General features: G+C 39.9%; 1 protein-coding gene across 1 annotated transcript in view; it reads left to right on the forward strand.

Moving 5' to 3' along the window:
- MGAT4A (mannosyl (alpha-1,3-)-glycoprotein beta-1,4-N-acetylglucosaminyltransferase, isozyme A) overlaps positions 1-14,455 on the forward strand; it is a 92,348-nt gene extending 77,893 nt beyond the window's left edge. The window contains exons 10-15 of the mRNA XM_011381959.2: positions 482-589; positions 718-911; positions 3,753-3,831; positions 4,199-4,265; positions 13,409-13,521; positions 13,655-14,455. Coding sequence (XP_011380261.1) covers positions 482-589; positions 718-911; positions 3,753-3,831; positions 4,199-4,265; positions 13,409-13,521; positions 13,655-13,681 — 588 coding nt within the window. The 3' untranslated portion in view covers positions 13,682-14,455. The remainder of the gene's footprint in view (positions 1-481; positions 590-717; positions 912-3,752; positions 3,832-4,198; positions 4,266-13,408; positions 13,522-13,654) is intronic.
- Positions 14,456-16,779: the final 2,324 nt, after the last annotated feature.

Genomic DNA, 16,779 nt, shown 5'->3' on the forward strand with positions numbered 1-16,779 from the left:
CTGTGCTGGGATGGATTTATCTATGGAACTTTTAGTAACATCTACTTGCTTGTAGTCAAGTTATTGTCTCACATTTTCAGATTGCTTTCATGCAACAAAATGTGCCTTTTATTATTTGCAAATTCTTCTTTATATTATCTTTGTATATTTTGTCTATTTGAACCAAACCTCTGGTTTATAGTCTGTGCATTTTAATATTAAAAGTCAAATCTATATTGACATCTCGAAAGATGGTGGAAGTTAAATCCTAACTCTTCCCTTAGATGTGCTTATTTTTAATTTCTGCATCATGTCTATTTATCAAGTAGGGAGCAATTCTGTTAATGCCTCAAAGAGAACCCTAAAAAAATCTTGACATGGAAGTACGAGATGAAGTTGGATTTCCTTTTCAATATTTCCTTAAAGGACTTCTCATTTTTCAGATGAGGGCATGATTTCACTTTATGTAACACTAACATGATTTTTTTCCCCTCATATTTAGAAACATTGTGATAGACAGAAAGCAAATCTGCGAATTCGCTTCAGACCTTCCCTCTTCCAGCATGTTGGTCTGCATTCTTCGTTAGCAGGGAAAATTCAGAAACTCACGGTTGGTGATTTAATTTGATTTTTCTCATGCACGTACAATTTGTTATTTAATGCATCATCATTGCCCTTCTTCTTTAAGTATAAATAAGCTATGTGTTGTTTTAATAGTATACTTGTCTCTCTCCCTAGGATAAAGATTACATGAAACCATTACTTCTTAAAATCCATGTAAACCCACCTGCAGAGGTATCTACTTCTCTGAAGGTCTACCAAGGACACACACTGGAGAAAACATATGTAGGGGAGGACTTCTTCTGGGCTCTAACCCCGATAGCTGGAGACTACATCCTATTTAAATTTGATAAGCCAGTCAATGTAGAAAGGTAGGTGATTATTGAATACATTCGATCTTACAATTCAGGCCTCTTATTCATGTGAATTATGCTGGAATTTTTGTGTGTAAAACACATGTCAGGAAACAGTGGGTCCCAAATGTTGGGTTATAAAATACATTTCCTACAACTCAGTAATAAAATAGGTGTGTTGTTTCCAGATATAATATCAGTATTTATCATGTTCAATAAATTACGTTAGTATTTCTGAACATATATTTAATATAGTTTTTAATACTTTTATGTAGAACTCTCCCTCAAAATCTCAAATTTGTTTTCACATCCCTGTCCTAGAATAAATATCCCCTAAGATTTGAATGAGAGCCAGTCGACTGCGCAGCAGTTTGGTTGAAATGCTAAATTTAATAGGCTCTGACTATTTCTAGACAATGGTTTTGCAGACTTTTAGTACAACATGGGGGAATTCACAACCCTTTTATGTTTTTCAACATTCATGTTCATTTTACAAGGTTTAGGATTCTTTCTCACTGTTTTTTATTTAGCAGTCATGATTCCTTCAGCCTTTGCTCAGTTTTGGCTGTGTTCCCCAGACTGCCTGTGGCTTATTACATGTGATCCTTAGAAGAGAATTTAATTCTCTGGCCTGTGGCTTATTGTATTTGTGTCCTCATGTGAGGGCCATTTGGCTTTAGAATCTGCCAGATTCTATTGAAGGTGGTCAGAAACAATGCATAGCTATAATGTAATGTTACTAATTTTCTTTTGTTGCTCTAAACTGATTCTAAAGAGGAATTTAAGTATAAAAATATTTCCAGTGATGGGAACATCACTGGAAAAACAAAAATACTTTTGAGTAATATTTTGTACTTATATGAGTACAAAGTATGTGTAATATTTGTTTTGTTATTTCATGTTCACTTTTATACTATATAGCGATAATCTGCATTTTGAGATATTGTTTACCACAGTTATTATTTTCACCTATTAAACTTGAATAACCTCAACCCATGTTTATTAGTTTATTTTTAGCAAATGAAGATAATTCTATTGAAGAACCTACCTAAAAACTCCCATATTGGAGATCAAATTTCTTACCAACAAATACATTTATAATAAACTGTAAAGTAATATTTACATGCCCCTGCTGAGCACATAGTTCTAAAATCATAGTGTTTGTGGATGTTCTTAGAGTTCATGGATAGAACCACCCACCCTAGGACAGAGCAAGGGAATCACTGTTTGGTTTCCACAGTAAGCCAGCCATTTGCTGAAGGGGGAAGGCAGAAGTTGTCCCTATCAACACGGAAATGAAGTGTTAGGAAAAGTATTTTCTGACTGTGTAACATGATATGTGTTCATTATACAGAAATCTAAAAGTATGAGAAATTAGGGAAAACAAATCACAACCCCAAGGACACCACTGTTACTATACTGGCACAGCTTTTTCTTGGTAGTTCTGTACACTCTCTACTTTGAGATTATGGTCTACATGTAATTTTGTAGTTGACATTTTCATCATACTCTGTCATAAGTGATTCGTAAACATTTTAGTGGTGGTACAGTATCTCACTCTACTGCAAGGCTCTACCATCATTTACTTTTAATGTTAAACTTTTTAAGTGGTATTGAATTTTTCACTATAAATCATCATAGAGTGAACACCTCTGAATCAATCCATATAAAACAGATTATATCCATGGGCTCTTTTCTTAAAGGTGGCTCCCCCACCCCTGTTTTTGCATCTATAGGTGAGATGTTGAATGGCCCATGGTTACGTGAAGCAGCGTTTCAAGGCAAGGGCGTCCTAAAAAGAAGTGTCTTGGTGAAAGTGCTGAAAGTAATTTTTGGTGTAGCTTAGAAGGACCTTCTCTTTAGTGCCTCCTGACCCATGCGACATTGGGAAAGCAGGTCCTCATCACAGGTGGTTTCTGCCCACCAGCACAATACTGTAACTCTCAGAACCATACTATAACTGTTACTTGCTGAGTATTTTTGCTATGCAAGGTATTCTGTCAGTTCTCATAGACCCCTTGGTACAGTCCTGTGAGGCCAGGAATATCTGCATTGTATAGAGGAAACTCAAGCTGAGAAAGCTAAACTTGCCTAAAGGTGAAAATGCAACTTGCTAAAGGTGCAAATTCTAGTAAATGAGAGACCAGGACTTGGATGCAGGTCTTTCTGACTCCTAAACATAAACATTTAACAATGTAACGTAACTAAACTTAAGTTTTAGGTTTAGATATAGATATGCTTTGTATGCCCTATCTAGTTTCCACCCTCCCCCACACATGCCAGTTTTCAGGGTATCAGCACATTATACTCATAACCAGGGACTATTTTAGATTCATCCCAGGGTATCGTGTAATCAGTCAATAGTCAAATATTTGTTAACATTGACGAATGGAATTATTCAGATATTTGGAATTGGTTAATTTGTTTTTACTCTACTGATACTTTCTCATATTGGATAAAACTAGTCTTTGAATTTTCCATGACTCGTGGCTGCCCTGGTGGAAATTTTCTGATACAAGACACAGTGGTATTGTAACGCCGTCTCGTTATTCCTGCCAGGAGGTTTATATATCTAAAGTAGTGTAAACAGCAGCATAAAACTGTCCTTATATTTTTAATCTTTTTAGTTCATTATTATGTTAAGCAGTAGACATGCCTTTTCTGACAGAAGGAATTAACATATCGCGCAAAGGTTACATCTTTCAGTTTTTTAGTTGCCCACAACTGTTCAGAGCATGACATACACCTGCTACAAATTCTAGGTTGTCAGCATGTGTAGAAAGCTTCCTCTGAGGTAAGGCTACCTTCTTGAATCTTTGCAGTCTAGTCTGACTTGTATTTCCATGGTTTTATTTCCAGTTATTTGTTCCATAGTGGCAACCAAGAACATCCAGGAGATATTCTGCTAAACACAACTGTGGAAGTTTTGCCTTTTAAGGTATGACTATTTTTTCTCCTTAATTTTCCTCAAGATTAATACTAGTAGACTCATGTTCTTGTGCATGAGGTGATTGTGTATATTTTTAATAGAAAATAGTATTCTGTTATATTGATTTAAATTTAAAATTATTTGAAATTTAAAATTTCTAATTTAAATTTCTAAAGATTATATACAGATTCAGACAAGGTAGATATATGAACAGTCATATTGATAAGCCTGTTAAGGTTCAAGACTGAGATAACATTTTCTTTTTTCATAAATATCTGCCACAAACGCCATTTTTATATTAAGGTATAGTAGTAACTTAGCTTTGTTTTGAATAGAAGTAATTATTTATGAAATTCATGTTTTTGTTCTATTTTAGAGTGAAGGTTTGGAACTAAGCAAAGAAACCAAAGACAAACGATTAGAAGATGGTTATTTCAGAATAGGTAATACCAACTTTAAACTCATAAAAAAAGGTCCCTTTTTCTTCGGGATTCGCCCTAAAGGGATTTCGAATGCTTTTCAGATGTTCACAGTTGCCAGCGTACTCCAGGTTTTACTTGTTATTACGTTTTAGTATATGCTTATATTACCTTGACCCAACCAGGCTTTCAAATCAGAGGTTCACTTTCTAGTCCCTTTCATTCTCTGTCTGCGATGTCATTGTGGATGCTCATTGATAGTCAGTCGGCCTTCCGCCGCCCTCTGCGGGTTCCTGCTGTACGGCCTCAGCTCCTCTCGGGCTCAGCGACATTCATGGGCCAGAATCCGTGCCTTTCGCCCCTGCCCCACCTGAGCTTTAGAACTGTACCTAGATGCCCACTGACTTAGCTGCCACCCCTGAGCACCTGTGGTGCACACAGAAAATTCCAGACTCTGTCACACCATGATGTCGGCTGGAATCCCTCTAGTCCTTCATTTAGTTGGGCCTGTAAGTCATCCACAGTTCCTCCTGCGGTTGCGTAAATCCCTCCCCTTGCTGGTACTTCAGTAGCGTGGTATGTTCAGTACTGTGAGGTATGAGACACTCCTCCTTCAGACTTGGCAAACCTCATTTTAATATTTCTATTGATACTTGTTTAAATTCCACAAACCACCCTTATTTCTTTGTGGTACCAGTGCCTACTTACGTCTGCCCGCCAACTGGACAGGAACGTGCACTTTAGCCCATGTTGTTCCCAAGCTCACCCTTCTCATTGACTCCATCCCCTTACCTATGTTAGGCCATTCTCCATGAATAAAAAGAGGTCCCTGTATCATTTTAGTTGTTCTTGGCATCCTAGCTGGGGGGTGGGCACAGGCACAGGCACAGGCACAGGCACAGCTGGACTCCTTAATTCCATTTTTACCATCAGACAGTTCTCCTTAGAACTCACACAGCAGGTGATTCGTCTTGCCGAGGCGCTCGGTGCTCTACAAGAGCAGGTTCCCTCTCTCGCGGGCCTAGCTGTGCAGAATCACCGGGCCTGAGAGCTCCTTAATGTTGTCGTAATTGACAGGCTTCATAGTAGGCTGTCTCAGACCTTCAAGAAGACAGGATGACACGGTCCCTCCTTCAGCAGTCAGAGGACCCAGCCTGGTGGTCCCAGCTGGAGTCCTGCCCAGGGGCAGCTATAGCACCAGTGACCTAAGCAGCTGGCCGCCGCCGGTTAAGGTCATCTCTGTACTCTCTGGCCTTAACCTGGATTTGCTTATGTTCTTCCATGTTAGTGCAGGTAGAGAAAATATTGTGTTGTCTCTCCATGAGAACCTGTGGGAGAGAGTGAGGTGTTCACTGAAAAATTCGCTGAAAAATTACCTTGTTTAATTTGGATCTGAAACGAATCAGACATTGAAAAGGGGGCACGAACCGGATGAGTCCCTCCGGCCCGGCAGCCTCCAGCGAGGGGAGTTGGCGAGCCGGGTTAAGGGCTTCCTGGAAAGTATGGCGGGACTGAGTGTGGCCAAGGGAAGGAGGCAGGGAGGGGAAGGAGAAGTAGGTGGAAGGGAAGGAGGGGGCGCTGGCGGGTGTGGGGAAACGGCATGGTGGGAGATCGGTGGGCGGGGGGAGCAGAGAGTGGAGGGTCTTCAGTGTTGGCAGGAGGGGAGGGAGTGACAGAAGAAGGGGTGAGAAGAGGAATGCGACAAGAGGCTTAGAGTTTAGAATCCTGAAAAAGGAGAAAGTAAGTCTGAACATAGGGAATCTCAGACCATTTGCCAGGGCAGCGGCAATAGAGGTCAAGCTGGAGAATAATGTTATTGAAAGAGCCATCCTTGAGCCAGACCTCCTGGTCACCAAGCTTACATTGCAGTGTGAAAGAGCAAACATTTAGGTTTAAGGTCAGTAAGCACCAGAGCCTTCAGGTATTTAAAAAGACATCCCAATGGGGAGTCCTTGGCTGGGATGACTGAGAATTGCCCATGATAAAAACTAGAAGAAAGGAAAGAGGAGGACTTCTCAGGGACAGAGTCATGCCGAACAGCCAGAGTTCAGCATCCCTCTATTGAACAACCTAGGGAGATCTAAAATCCAAGATTCAGGTGTCCTCAAATTGGAAAATTAGACCAACACAGAGGAAGATGGACAGGATTTTCCCGAGAGGCAAGAAAGAAACTCCACTTTCGATTTCGAGAGTGGTTAGTCCCGAGATTCAGGGGGCCTTACCGACTACCTGTTGCTGATGACGTGATGAGGAGATTGTCCCGCAGACCCAGCAGGGTCCAGAGCAAGGGGTGTCCCCATACGGGCCACCAAAATGTTACAGTGCCAGTACCACAGGGTGTGAAAGAATTCAGTTAGGGAGTAAAATAAAAGGTTTATTCAGTTTCTGAGCAAGGAAAGGGGCCGAACATTAAGAGTAACGCTGGCTCCAAAGTGTAAGGGGTGTGGGCTTTTATCGGGTTGTAAAGAGCAAGGCAGCTGGTGCTTTTAAACAGCTATGTAGACTGGCAAGAAGCTTGAGTTTTCTTTGGTGTTGTCTGGAGCAGGGCACCCAGGATGTAGTTGATTCACTGCAGGCTCGCTTGTCTGGATATCTTTTCCCAGGCCTGTGAGCTGAAGCTCAAGGAAAGGAAAAACTAGAGGGGCTTTGGCGCCTGCTTGCATTCATAGGTAGTTCATTTTGGCTGGTGGCTGGGGCGACTCTGGCAGGGGCTTGGGGATTTATAGGTTGCATATTTTAGCTGGAGCTGGTTCTGGCAGGGGTCCACAGCTTGTTAGGAACTGCGCTATTTGTTCTTTTAGTCACCATGGTTTTTGCTGTCGCCATTCATATGGTTTCTGAACCTAACCTTGGGAGACACCCCGAACACCCCGCTTATTGTGCATTAGCGTAAACGTGTCCATTTGTATCTGATTGGTCGCCCTCTGCCTCCCTGTCCTAGCCAGAGGGGGACTTGCATCTGCCTTCATTCTCTCCTGGCTTTCCACTGGGCCTGCAGGTACTTTCTGTGATGTATTGTGATTCTGTTTGTCCAGGGGAAACATACCAACTTCTCACTGTCAGACTCCATAGTTCCACCCACTGTCCCATCATGTCCCTGTCCTCTTAGTCTTCGTTTCTCCAGTCCCACGACTGTCATCCCTCTAGCGCCCCATGCTCTTATGTGCAGCTGTGTTTCTGGCTGTCTTTTCCTCCTGACATGATCAATGGATAGTTCTCCTAATGGATGCTCTCTCATCCTTTATTAACAGTTTAGTAGCCCCTCTTCTCTGCTCTTCCCAGCACACTGTGTGCATCTCTGCTGCTTGTTCGTCGCTTCCCAGCTCTGTTGTGTGGGCTCACTAGGAAGGGAGGGGACTTGTCTCGTGCCTCCTGCAGTTGAGGAAGAGAGCCTGTCACTTGACATCTACTCAGTGAATTACTGTTATTTCCTTTTACTTAAAATAAATTATTGCCTTTCTTAGTGGTAGGTAAAAGAGAATATTGGAAAAGTAATATTCTAGGTATACAGGACGGATGCATTCTTATTACTCTCTCTAGAGCAGTTTTTTACATTTGGTATCATTCAGTTTTTGCTCCAAGGCTTGGATGTGAACCCTGACTAATTTCTATGTAATTTGGTGGATAGATGAGTTTATTTTCATACTTGGGTTATATTTGAACCCACTTCTAGAAATGTACATAAAATAAGCTGAGTATACATGTATTAACCTGTCACCTTTTATCATTTAATCTGAGACTGTTGTGTTCTAGATTATGAAAGTAGCATAGGGAATAGAGACATCTATATTAAGTGTCTGCAGTGATTTGAAGAAAATGACCATCTCAGACATCAGCTCCTGCATATTTAGGACCAGAAGAGAACTGATGGATCATTAAACCCAGGCGGGACCTTGTGCGACAAAAGAAACAGAGCAACTGATTTTTTTCAACTAAATATAAAATTTCTCCCTTAAGAAGTGTGCTTGAGTGGAATGGCACATTGGGGACTTTCTCCCTAGGGAAACAAAACTAGTGAAAATTATTTTAAAGAAATATAGTAAGCAGAGAAATAGTCACTCATGAAAATCTGAATTTCAGTAAGGACACCCCACCCAGGTGCATGTGACAGTAGCCCTGCTCTCGACTCCAGGGTGGTGGTGGCCCCCCGGGAAGGACAGGAGCTGACACCTGTTCTCCCCGCTCCTTCCAGACCTGAGGCTCCTTCCACATCACTTCTGCTCACAAGGCAGAACAGATTGGCCTTGACACCCTGGGCCCGCTCAAAGCCCGCTCACCAGGAGCCCAGCCAGGACAGCGAAGGGCCAGTGTTCAGCTCAGAAAGTAGATGCCACCCCAAGGAAGGTGGGCTGCTGTCCTGCAGGGACCCTGAGCAGGGGAGCGGGTGTTCTCCAGGGCCGGCTGGCCGGCCATCAGGACAGAGCCCTGCAGCACTGCTAAAGGGAGACAGACGTAGTACAGAGCTTAGGGACATCCACACCTAAGGGCTCGGTGGAACAAATCAGGACTATAGTGGCAAGTAGTAAGGGGAGATTGGTAGCTCCACTCACTAAACTGGAGCCCGTCCAGAAGTCTGACAGAACCCTGCGGAGAGGTAGCTAATAAGTGCCCTCTTGGGTGGGAACAAACCACAAAGACTGGCCCACACAGGGGCTTGGATTTGGTCAGATCTAACTGCAGCAGCTTCTGCCTGAAGGCACATCAGAAATTGTGGACAGTCAGCTATAGTCAGTAGGGACCTGATAGTTGAAGTGGGTAGGTTAGCTGGCTATGGTATGACAGCCAAGGACAGTCTTGTGAAAGAAATAGTGGACTTACTAGTAGGTTCAAGTTATAAGAAGGCAGAAGAGCCTTTCACGGAAAACTGGAAGGATCGGACCACTGTCCCGTGTGGCAGGAGGAAGTCTGCAAAGGGCATGACCTTGGAACCCACCCTCCTAATACTAGGATTTTAGGATTCTTGTCACTTCAGTAATTTCCTTCTTCATTTTTCCCTTCTATTTTTTAACGCTTACCTACTAGAACATTGGGTTAAGAACAGAAGTTAAATTTGTTGTTTGGAAAGATAATACGTGGACATGGTACCAAATACAAATTTAAAAGGGTAAACTTAAGTCTCATTCCCTCTTCTTTCCCCTCCTATCCAGTGCTTCCCAGCAGTTCCTATAATGAATACTTCGAGAAGTATTCTACTCAGAAATATGAGTATTTTTTTTTAAAAACATAGTTGTCATATACAAACAACATACTCTACAACCCTGTTCTCTCTGCATCTTGATTTTTCATGGAACAAAGTACATATGTACATGTGGAAGAGGAACATTTTTAAAAATTGTAAATACTTCAGAGGTACAAAAAGATACAAATATGATGATATTCATATTGTAAACATATTGTTTACCCAGCTTAAGGTTTACCAAATCGATTGTTCTTCCCCCAGTATCTTCTTTTCTCTTTCCACCCAAGGGTAACTGCCATCCAAAATGTCGTGGTTACCATTTGCTCTAAACTTTCCTACATATGTATAATATGTCTCTAAACAGGGCAGTTAATTTGGTTGTTTCTAAATCAGATATAAATTATTACTCCATTCTGTAGTCTACAATTTTTTTCTCTCACCATTGTGAGTTTATACATGTGGATGCATGTATCTATGGCTCATTCATTTTCACTGCTGTATAGATTTCCACGGATGAATACATATCACTGTCTATCTCTTGTTTGGCATGAAGTTTGTTTCCATCATTTTATTGATATAAATAAACAATGCTGATTTGAACACTTTATACACATATGAGTTTCTCTACAGTATATACTTAGGATGGCAGTAAGTCTTCAACTATATTATTTTCAGCTTCATTCTTTTCTTCATTCTTTAATTGGCTGCCTAGTTTTCTCTTGTATTAGCATATCATAATTTATTCAGCCAGTCTCCTAGTAACAGACATCTATCTAGGTTGTCGGTTGTTATATCTCATTAGTTAAATGTTTCAGCCCTGAATCCCTGCCTAACTCAATAATCAATATATTTTTTTTGTACTCCCTACCCCAGGCCAGTCCCAGTGTGGAAATACTTTGATAAAATACATTTCTTAGTAATTTTTTAAATAACATTACTTTGGCCATTCATAAGTTTAATATTTTTGATACAAAATGAATATAAACATTCTCCGGTGTGATTTCAATTTGTATCTTAGTAGGAGCCTAGTTAATATATTGTAAGACTCTTGAATAGACTTCATAAATTTAACAGCACACGGGCCAGCAAACTGTAGCCCATGGCTCAGATCTGCCCCGCTGCCTGGTTTGAATGGACCATGAGCTGAGAATGTCTAAAAAATTTTTTAGGTTATTTTTATTTTTAAACAGTTGAAAAAAATAAATATATTTGATATGTAAAGGTTATACAATTTAAACTTCAGTGTCCGTAAATAAAGTTGTATTGGAGCACAGCCATGCTCACCTGTCTCTGTCATGTCCGTGCGCTGACACGCTGCAGCCGCAGAGATGAGTGCAGCAGGGATCGAGGTGGTGCTCTCGTTGCTTCGTGTTGCTGCTTAGTGCACTACAAATAGCAGTGACGCATTTACAATTTGAGAGTTTTGAGTTCCACACACATCACTATACTGTGATATTTTTAAAAAATTATCAATGATAACCCATCATGACAAAACAAGAAAAGTGGACTTCGAAGGCTTTTTAACCCTGTAGAATGTGGATTATTTTACAGTGAGGTGGCAGGTCTTAGGGGTTATTATGCAGTGATGCAGTAGCTGTGCTAAATAATGCATCACCGTACTACAGTCAACTCACAGGAAAGCAGTGGTCAGAAAAATTTTAAATGGAACATTTCATCACAGCATAATTTCTTCACAAAAATAAAATTTTCAAATGAGGATACAACCAAAGTAAGTTTCGAAGTGGCTCGTGTGTTAGCCAAACAAGTGAAACCATTTCCCAGTGGTGAGTTAATTCATTGTTAATTACAGTGGCCAAAAATATGTCTGTAGACAAAATAAACTTATTTAGAACTGTTAGGCCTTCAGCAATAACAATTGCTCAAAGGGTTGAGGACTTTGGGAACATCAGTCAGTAATCAGGAAGCAAAGCAAGTTGTTCTAGTGGTTTTCTTTGGCTCTTGATAACGCGACACATGTTGCCAGTACTGCCCAGCTTTTCTTTGCTGCCAGTGCCAATTTGAAGTGACTGAAGACTTGGTCTCTGAGTAGTCTGTGGAACAGCTGCTGACGAGAATATTTTCAAACAAGTCGAGAAAACAAATTCAGTATGACCTGAAGTGGAATCTGCTAAGATGTGTTACGAAGAATGGTGGTAAAAATATATCTGAAGGAGAAGAGGGTAAATTTACAAAGCTTGTGAAAATGTAAGGTTTTCAAAGCCTATAGTGTTTGTTTTATTATTCATCAGCACATGCTTAAAATATTTGAGTCTGTCATGTACCATTGTTTTATTGAACCAGTGGTGTCTGTGGTGAACTTCATTCACCCCATGGACTTTGCCATCAATTCTGTGAATTTTTGTTAGAAATAGGAAATGGGTATCCTGACTTGTCCTACCACACAGCAGGTCTGGGCTTAGCAGTGATCAAATTTTATTGTGAATTCTCATCCTCTCTCCCTCCCCGTCTCCCCCTCCCTCCTTCCCTTTCTTCTCACTCCTTCCCTCTCTCCTCTTTTTTTTTTTGGAGCTCAGGAACCAGATTGAAATTTTCCAAGTGAGAAGAACTGCCCTCACCACTATTATCTCTTTGAAAATTAATTTTTGCTAAAGACTTGATAATGTTTCTTAATGAATTCAGCCTAAAATTACAAGATAAAATGGTGCTTATATGTAAAACTGTTGTAGTCAAGTCACTTTGACAGTTAATGTTATTTGAACTACAAGTAATATCAAGCTATTCGAGGAATTTCCATGTACCCTTGGATTGCAAGTGATTCATCTACAATGTAATGATCCACTAGAAGGCAGATATCAAAGAGAAGAACCTAATAGAAGTTCGTAAATACCTTCCAAGTATGAACATGCCCCGTTAAAATTATGTGCCTGTGGGTGTCGGTGTTTGGTAGTAGCTAGGCTGTGTGAAAGGAAATGTGGAAGACAATATATATAAAATCTCATCGATCCACATCACCACGACCATTTATAATTGATCTTAATAAAAAACATTAACTGAATTCCAGTTCATTGAAATGTTATCCACCAAAGGGAATTACATTCTCTTTGGTACACTTGCATTAGAAAAATAAAATGTACTCAGTTGTTACTGTATTTTGAATTCCATCAATAAAAACTTTGTGGAAATTTCTTTTCTCTCTATAAGAACCTATGTGGTACTCTCAATTTTCCTTTTGGTGCACAAAGCCCAAAATATCTACTCTGCCTTTTTATAAAAAAAAATTTGCCAATCCCTGGCTTATAGAAATGTGTGTCAGAACCAACCATTTTCCTGTCACTTCTTCAATAGCATTTTTGGTTTTGTTTTAAAAAGAATATTATTCCTCACAGCAAGAAAGATTGAGTACAGAGAGCATGTTACTGTTTATATAAGTTCTTGGTCCATTTCCTTATAGGAAAGCTTTTTCAGCTTGTTATTTATAATGGAGTTTTACTTTGTAACTTCCTAGAGAGGGTATTATTTCTTAACTCCTTCTAGATGTGACCTGGGAAAGAATACACATAGACTGAGGTCCTGCTCAAGGTCAGCCATTCTGTGTATGTCTAATTAAAGCATTGAAATATGTTGTTATCGACTTAATCCTCAAAGTAGTCAGACCAAGTGATGGCATGGAGTATATTTTGGTAAGGTTTGAGTAAGACACATTTTGCTGAAAGCTTATATGTCAAAACATTGTTGATGTGAGAACAAATGTATTTTTGTTTTGTTTCGAATTTGCAGTAAGAAAAAGTATAGCTCTGCCTCTTTCAATGTTTTTAAACTTTCTGCTTCTAATGTTTTTAAGCATACACTACTTCATGAAAAATTTTAAAGTTGAATAAAAGTAGAAAGAAGGAAAAAAATTCAACTATGCCCTGTCTGAAGACCTCCACTAGAAATGGTTTGGTGTTTTTCTTTCCTGTTAAATCAGTGATGTTTCATGTGTGCTTATTCCAGTCCACCCAACAAAGTGTTGGTTTTTATTTTGAAGGAAAATTTGAGAACGGTGTTGCAGAAGGAATGGTGGATCCAAACCTAAACCCCATTTCAGCCTTTCGACTTTCAGTTATTCAGAATTCTGCTGTTTGGGCCATTCTTAATGAGGTAAGACGGTATGTCTCGTCGGTGAAACAGCTTAGATTCTACATTTCTTACAAGATTGTGATTTCATATTTAAAGCTTTTATGGAATTGAAAATGAATTGCCTTATCGTACTCTTCACAATTTTGTATTTCAGATTCATATTAAAAAAGCCACCAACTGATCATCTAAGAAACCAACATTTTTTTTCCTATCAATTTGTTGATTAAAGATAATGAAGCATGTACCTTTTTTTTTTTTTTTTTTTACTTGAACACTACCTCTGGTGAAATCTACTGTAGCTGATTGTCACTTCCTCTCGGAAAGTGAATCTCCCATGGATAATTGTGTTCATTCGAACCTAAGCTGTCCTCCAATTTTAACTTGACTCAGACATTTTACAGTTATGACAGCCTGTTAATGACTTGTACTATTTTGGTATTATACTAATACATAAGAGTTGTACATATTGTTACATTCCTTAAATTTGACAAAAATTAATGTTAAATACATTTTATGAAGGGGGTACTTTTGAAATTCATTTATTTTACTATTCTAGACCCTCTTTTATAGATTATCAGGGATTATATATAAATATATAAATATACATAAAAATGTTATGGAGTTAATTTATTAGAAACACTTAAGAAGTACATTATTTTTGTGCAGTAAATTTTTGAATCAATACTTTTTTTGAAAACCAGTTACCTTGCTTTTTTAAGTTCTTTCTATATGTTTCTTTGGAAATGCGAACATGACAAATTAATGCCATTTTTCAGATGCACTGCCATGTAAGAGTGATTGTAGATGATTCCCTAACTGGGGTGCTTTTTACAGTCATCCCTCCCCTTGTCTGTGGTTTTGCTTCCCGCGGTTTCAGTTACCCACAGTAAACTGTGATCCAAAAATATTAAATGGAATATTCCAGAAATAAACACTTCATAAATTTGAAATCGTGTACCATTCTGAGTAGTTTGATGAAATCTCGTGCCATCTCACTCCATCCCACCTGAGACATGAATTGTCCCTTTGTCCAGCGTGTCTGCCTCATCATGTAGGCATGTAGCATCTCACATCATAACAGGAAGGGTGAGTACAGTGCAGTAAGATAGTTTGAGAAAGAGATCACATTCACATAACGTATTACACTGTAATTGTTCTAGTTTATCATTAGTTGTTGAACTCTTACTGTGCCTAATTTATAAATTAAACTTTATCATAGGTGTATACATATAGGAAAAAAACTATATATAGGGTTCGGTACTGTCTACGGTTTCAAGCATCCACGGGGGGTCTCGGGACGTGTCCCCCATGGGTAAAGGGAGACTGCTGTAATCAGTCTGAACAAAATCTTTTCGAAGGCATTTGTCATTCCTGATAGCCAAGATTTTAAAGACTAATGTCCTTGAGGCTTATTCTACTGTACTTTGTATGGTACATAGCCCACAAAAAATCAGTCTGATAAATTTTAATGTGCAGTAGTGATGCACTTAACCCAAACTATCATAGACCTACCTAACACATTATATTTCCTCTGATATGTAAGATGACAAACTCATCTTTTTTAATCTTTGTATTTAATCCACGAGGTAGATGTTTTATCTCTTTTCTTGTTCATCCTTATATATCTGTGCTCATTTTATGAGTTCTGTGTTCTCTAGATGATGCTACTGTATGAGTCATGACTGATTTAATTTTAAAAACACAATTGTAATATTGGGTTTTGGTGAAAGGTATTGTAGCATTTGTATGTTTTTCCAAAATGATTTATTCTTTTGCATTAGAACTTACAAGTAAATTCATATCCAAAGAGTAGTACTGTTAAACATGCAGTTCCAAATGTTAGTACTGTAGACAAAAACATTATCAGCCTTAGCAATCAGTAATCTTTTCAAAAGTATTCTGCTTTTATAAAGTTCTGAATTATCGACATCAGCTCCCAGCCAGCCTGGCGTACCTCAGGTGGGCTGCAGTGGGTGACAGATGCACGTTCCCCTGAACTTTCACAGCAATCTGACACCAGAGGCTCCAGCCAGCTTCCGTGAGCAGGGAGGAGCCACATCCTGTCACCTATGCTGAGCTGATGGCTCCCAGACAGCATTGTTTCTGTACGCATTTTGAAGTGAAAAGGGCTGGGAACACTGGTGGGGCACAGTTATTTCCATCACTCCATGTCAGAATAATTTTCCGTTACTTTTCTTGATTAAAAAGTCACATGTTGGCAATAAGGATTTTTACATCAAACTCCAGTTAGTTTTTTATTGGGATTTTTAAGATTTTTATTTTCTTTACTGTTTATTTTCTTCCAAATTCCCTTGGCCTCCAGGTACATTTCATTTGAAAAAAACCTTTCATCATAAAATTTTGGCACCAGCTTAACCTACTAAGTTACTGTAATAACAACTAAGTATGAGAGGTAAAAATTTGGAGGTAGGTTTTAAGACCCCTTGTGTCCCTGCTTCCTAAGTAGCCAACTCTGATTTCAGGAGGTAAGGCCATACTCTGAAAATCCAGGGAGGTGACAGTTATTGCAGCCCATTGCCATTCATTGGGGTGTCTAAGTCTTTAGACTGAGCCATTTCCTGTTTTCCTGCTGTTTCCTCCCAGCTCTGCTCACCCCTCCTATTTCCTGAGGATACTTCAGCCAGACCTTGCCCTCCTGTCAAGGACCCTCATGCACAGCTCGCCATGAGCTCGTTACCAGTGCCTAGTAGTGTCAACAGTAATGCCTAGCACAAAGGCAGGTGCCAGGCAGCGTCCAGACTAGGAACAAGTGGTTCCAGCCACACTCCTGTCTTAACTCCCTTTACCTAGTTTTTGCCACACACACTTGACTCCGAGGTTTTGATTGCTTATGGGGTGTGCATGCGTGTTCTGACCAAACCACAAGTTCCTGAGGCCCTGCTCTCATCTGTTCTTTTATCCAGCAGGGGCTCTAAGTCCCACTGTCGGAGGCGCTCTCCTTCCTGAGCTCCACACTAGGCAGAAGCAGCCATGCTTTCCTTAAGCAAGATGCGACAACAGTAGCCTGTGAGCGTCCTGTGAGGGAGTGAGGTGTGGGGAAGGAGGTCACAGGAGAAGGGCCCTGTAACTGAAAGTAAATTCTTGACCTTGAGGGAACCACTTTTACCATAACAGTGAGTGGGAAAGTGTCAAATGATGGGACTACTGTGTAAGTAAATGAGGCATGGTGTAGCGTCTGGTGTGTGCTGTCCTGTATAGTAACCACTAGACACGTGGTGGCTCTATAAATCAATCTTGAGCTCCTCCCTCACTCTAGTA

This window comes from Pteropus vampyrus, unplaced genomic scaffold, assembly GCF_000151845.1.
Source record: "Pteropus vampyrus isolate Shadow unplaced genomic scaffold, Pvam_2.0 Scaffold461, whole genome shotgun sequence".
Taxonomy (NCBI): domain Eukaryota; kingdom Metazoa; phylum Chordata; class Mammalia; order Chiroptera; family Pteropodidae; genus Pteropus; species Pteropus vampyrus.